Genomic DNA, 5,266 nt, shown 5'->3' with positions numbered 1-5,266 from the left:
GCCGCTGGCGCCGCCTATGGCCGTGATGGAGGGGCTGAGGCTCGGCTGAGGTGGGATGCGACCGCGTTGAACTGCTGTAGTTTGGTTGGGGTACAAAGGGGGAGGCGAGGAGGGGAGGATATAGGGAGGAGACAGAATGGAGATGAAAGCGAGGTGTTGTGAAGTAGATCGAGAGTCAAGGAAGGGGTGAAGGACAAGGGGAGGTATATGCGGGGATTTGGAGAAGAAATGGAGAGAACAAAAACTTAAAACTGAGTTTAGCGGGCGGTGTGTGTGTGTGTCAGATCATTAGCAGGCGGCTTCGACCCCGATAAGAAACACAACCAAACCAAGACTGAGTCCTCAAGTTCAGTGTTAAAGTATCCTAAACATCCTCACACGTGTCAGGCTAAATAATAACCCACAGAGATCTAACAAAGACTTCTTCAGACACACTAATTGATCTTGTACTCAAAAATAACCCCAAAAATCCCCACGTCCGGGACAGAAAGATTACTGACGAATCCCAGGCAGCAGACGATGCGCGTCTGTGGGACAAACCACGTACCTTTTTGGAGTTTAAAACCCCTCATTGCTTCTGTGCCTCCGTTGCCGCGACGTTAAACGACGCCTCACTACGGACGCCATCACTTGGAGTGAAATCCCGATACTGGATTCTGACTGAAGGAACCTCTGCAGCTTCAACCAGAGGCTTAATGCTCTGGACACAGGTGTCTTAGCAGTGTAACCCTCACACTCACTCTTACACGGGCGCTAGATTAAGCCACTTAGCACACGGCATTGAGCTGACACGCATGGCTTGCTTAGCCATGATAGGGCTAAGACAGCCGACGCGTGGGCCGTTTTCTCTGCACTGCGGGGCGAAGAGGCAAGATAACGACAAAGGCAGATTTAACTCTGATTTGTTCATCTTCTAAGCAATGGAAATGCTCACTAAAACTTTCAATGAAATATATTTGCCGTATTTACGCACATGTACAATGACAGTGCGTCTCCATCCGTTTCCAAGGGATCAAAATGGATGGCGGGTTTATGGATCAAGATGGACAGATACCTTCTTTGCGCATTCCAACGCGGAAGCACTTCTTCAGTCGACAGTACTGGCACTGGTTCCTGTGATGCTGGTCAATCTGACACTCTCTGTTTGACCTGAGAACAAAAACATTTGATTATGGCATATATATATATATATATATATATCAGGTTTTCAAAACATTTTAGAAACTGAACAGAATGATTTTGTACTAATGCATTGTGATCTGCTTTGACAAAGTGGTTTTCTTGTGGATGATTAAATCTATCCAAACTTAATTCCAATTATGTAAACAACCCTGTTTAACTTCTTATAGATGCTAATTCTTTACTTCCTATTGAATGGCTCTTGGACATCAATATTGCATATGATTTACCACAGGGCTACAGACACCATTAGTTTGCTAAGAGCGCAGACGATTGGACCATTCACTGTTAATTCAGCAACATATTTCAAGTGAGAACTTGAAAGTGAGAACTAAAACAAATTAGTTGATGAATCAGTACGTCTTTTCCCTAGAAAGAAAGGCCTAACAGTCTCTGCAACTCATTGTTTTCTAATGTGATTAGATGATATTGTTTAAATATTGGATTATAAGTGGAATATGTTCAAGTTTTAGGCTTTTTCTTCTATCAGACAAATTAAGCCATGTTGGATGTGTATATAGCTATAGATTATACATACATTTGGTTCATGTTTCTGTGTGTGTGGCACGCTTTACAAACATACTGTAGAAAATTTGTAATCAAGAAACCTGCCAAAGGGGAAGGTAAAGTGCATTGTTTCATCTGACCAATCGTCCAAAACACAACTAAATTTGATTTTTTACCATAGACCCATTTGAGAGGATAGAACCACACTAGGTTTGGCTTATTAGCCAACGATGAAAATAGTGCTAACGATGCAATAGAGATAGAGATTCTTTCATCGCTGTCACAGACTCACATTTGATCTGATGTGTCATGTTTGTAGTTCCCTGTATAATTTTTTTTTGGTTTAATTGTTAGCCACCCTGCACAAGTCTCGGTTTGTCTTTCGGCATAATTCATTAGGGAATGAAACGCATCTCCAAACAGAAGAAATGCAAATAAAGACTCTTCGCGTGGTAAAAACCACGTTCGTGATGAAGGCAACGACAGCACGAGCAGAACGCCGGGGTTACGGAACCAGGAAACGGAAGAAGAAGAATACCCACAATGCCCCTCTCACCTGCAGGTGTAGCTGAGGTTGCGCCGCACGCTCCTCTTGAAGAAGCTCTTGCAGCCCTCGCACGTGAAGACGCCGTAGTGTTTCCCGCTGGACTTGTCCCCGCACACCACGCAGTCCACCACGCACGACTTGTCGTCGTCTCCGGCCTCCATGTCGCTCCCCCCCGCCTGCGGAGAGCCGTCCTCCTCCTCCCCCTTCAGGTAGCTCTTGTCCCCTAACCCGTTGGTGCCCCCGTTGGGATCTCCCCAGCCCCCGCTCACCATGGCCATCGCTCGGTCACCAAACCGCGGCGGAAGAAATTGGGGACACGCAGCCGAAAGGACTTTCTGGCGGCCGTCACGGGGACATAAATATCAGAGAGTCCACCGTGGGTGCTTGGCCCTCGTCTGGCGAGAATCAGTATTCCGTGCTTACCCGTGCCCTCGTTTTTTTAACCAGTCTTTTGAGTAAACCAATACTTGAAAAAAAAAAAAAAAAACGAGAAAGTAGTCCCCGAGCTTAACGAGCGGGTTTCAATGGGAAAGAGAACAATTTACAGTGTTCTTAGGGGGAGGATGTTTGGAGAAATAAATTGGGGGAAAAAAACTAGAGCCATTCAGTCTCCTCCCACTCCACTATGACCTGGAAACAGTCTGTGTGGCAACTTTTAGTGTTTGTATGCCTTTTGGATTTCAATTCCCCTCTTCTGTCTTCTCTTCTCTCCTCCTCGTTGCCTCTGTGTGTTTTTTTTCTTTTCCTGAAGACAGATTCCTGTCAACGAGTCGGCCTTCTTGGTCGGAAGGATTTCACGCTGCAGGCAGGGAACCTTTCACGGGGGGAAACAATGAGTCAAACACATGCAGCACACATTCCTCCTAAAAGAGAGCACCGACGGCAGGAATGAATTGCCAGCAGATAACGTGAGGTGAAAATCTTCCTTCTCTCAACCACACACACATTAGCACACACACACACACATACACACACGGCTAGCTCGGTCTCTGTAGCAACAGTAATGGCTGGGAAAAAAAAGGACCTCTGTGTAGCTCGCCTTAGCACATGCCTGGAGGGGCTCTGACCAGCCTTCCCAAAGCGCCCCCCCCCCCCCCCCACCTCTCGACTCTCAATCCGTCCTCGCTCATGTAAAGCAGCTGTCCACCAAAAGATTCACCTCTTAAATCCCTCCAGAAATTACGTTGAGCTTACCTCGTCGTCAATGTGCCGTGTCTCTGGCTTCCCCCTCTCTCTCTCTCCCTCCCTCCCTTCCCCGCCACCCTGAAAAACAAATCCTTTCCTCGCTCTAGATCTTCCTTCCATCCAGCGAGGCTGAGAGTGCAGACATGGCTGTCCTATTCTGCTGTAATCCTGCCGGCGGCATCGCGGCCCACAAAGAAGACGTCCCGCGTCACGCGAAAAACAAGTTGGCGTCCGCGCAACAACAACAACAACAACATCACTTTTGTGCCGTCCCGCCTGCGTCGTCTTCTTTCGGCCGCGGTGGCGAGCAGGCAGGGGGACATGGACCTCTCGTCCTCCAAAATGCACGAGGAGGTCCTCGACACAAGGAAGTGATCTCCCTCTCTCGCTTCCCTTGCTTAGATGTAGCACGAGTGCTCGTTTGTGACGAGACCCTCTGCGCGTTGCTTCCTTCCCGAAACAACAACCAAAAAAAAAAGAAGCAGCGGCAGAGTGTCCGTCTGCTCAGCCCTCCATGGTGGCCGTGTTTGCTCTCACGCGGGCTCCTCTCCCACAGCCTTTTGTCAGTGCTTGCCCACCAAGAACTAATGACTTGCGGCCTAGCCCAGTGTGCTGCTCTCTCTGTCTGTGTCCGTTTGTTTGTGTGTGTGTGAAGTCTTTCCCTACGGCTCAGGCAAACACGAGGTGGGGGTGGAAGGGGACGGCTGCTTCTCTTTCAAACACCCCCCCCTCCCGCGCGCCTCTCGGTCTCGCTCAGGCTTCAGAGTCCACAAATCAAATTATGATTAAAGAAAAATGGCCACAGCCGGAAACCGGCTGGATTTCTCTGCGTTTCTTTTTTTTCTCCCCCCTTGTCCGTTTTCATCCAACCTATTTATCTGTTGAGAAGGAAGAGATCAAGCAAAGCAGAGGAGGGAGGGAGGGAGGCTAGTGTGTGCAGAGGGGGAGGGGTTCGTGTGTGTGTGTGTGTGTGTGTGTGTGTGTGTGCGCTCCCAGGGATTTGACACTGCTATTCAAGCCCTGTGGTTTCCATGGTGCTGGCTGCCTTATATGGCCATTGGAGTCAAAGAGCAAAGAGAGTGGGCTGTGTGGGGCACACACACACACACACACACACAGGAAGGATGTGGAGGATCTCCTCAGAGATCCAGAGAGCATGACCTCAAGGCCTAAAAAATATATATATAACTCCCACAATGCCAGATTACCCTGAAGCCGTGCAACAAATACAAACAAGCAGAGCTCCCGCCGGCCCTTTTGTCTTCTAGAAAGCAATCAAATGTGGGGGGGAGGTTGGGGGGAGGTTGGAATTGCGGTACATGTTATAAGAACCCGGGAAAAAGCGCTGATCCTCATTCCTCAAAGGGAGGCCGTATCTTTCCCACTTGAATAACACGCTTTGATCCTGCATGTGTGAGAGCAGCCCGCTTGAGAACATCATATTGTGCCAGCGAGAAAGGTTACCTTTCTGTGGTCATCGCTCATTTGCTCAAGGCCCTCTGTTTTGACGCTTTGTTGAGCACGCAGCGGTTTGTGTTCGAGGTGACCCCGAGAGGTCAAATCGACTTTCAGACCCCTGCCACGCTAAAAGGCCCGGCGTCAAATGCAGATAAAGGGATAAGAGCTTTAGGAGATAAGTGTGGAATCTGCTTGTAAATGTGCAGCTCTTTTATTCGGGTTCGATGCTGCTGCAGATTTGGCGAGATGAAAGCGTCAGTCCTCTGAGACATTTACTATTCGCAACTAGTTTTCTTATCTAGTGAGATTTTACAGAGGTTTTCAAGGCATTCCCCCCCCCCCCCCCCCCCCTCTTCAAACGCTTCAATGGCATTCCTAAATCTAAACCCA

General features: G+C 48.5%; 1 protein-coding gene across 1 annotated transcript in view; it reads right to left on the bottom strand.

The window, feature by feature from the left end:
* The window catches only part of nr2f6a (nuclear receptor subfamily 2, group F, member 6a), a 6,143-nt gene extending 2,546 nt beyond the window's left edge, over positions 1-3,597 (bottom strand). The window contains 4 exon segments of the mRNA XM_062557857.1: positions 3-74; positions 1,055-1,149; positions 2,243-3,047; positions 3,428-3,597. Coding sequence (XP_062413841.1) covers positions 3-74; positions 1,055-1,149; positions 2,243-2,511 — 436 coding nt within the window. The 5' untranslated portion in view covers positions 2,512-3,047; positions 3,428-3,597.
* Between the last annotated feature and the right edge of the window lie 1,669 nt (positions 3,598-5,266).

The sequence above is a fragment of the Pungitius pungitius genome, chromosome 15 (genome assembly GCF_949316345.1).
Source record: "Pungitius pungitius chromosome 15, fPunPun2.1, whole genome shotgun sequence".
NCBI classification, from domain to species: domain Eukaryota; kingdom Metazoa; phylum Chordata; class Actinopteri; order Perciformes; family Gasterosteidae; genus Pungitius; species Pungitius pungitius.
This window is presented reverse-complemented; position numbering and strand designations above follow the sequence as displayed.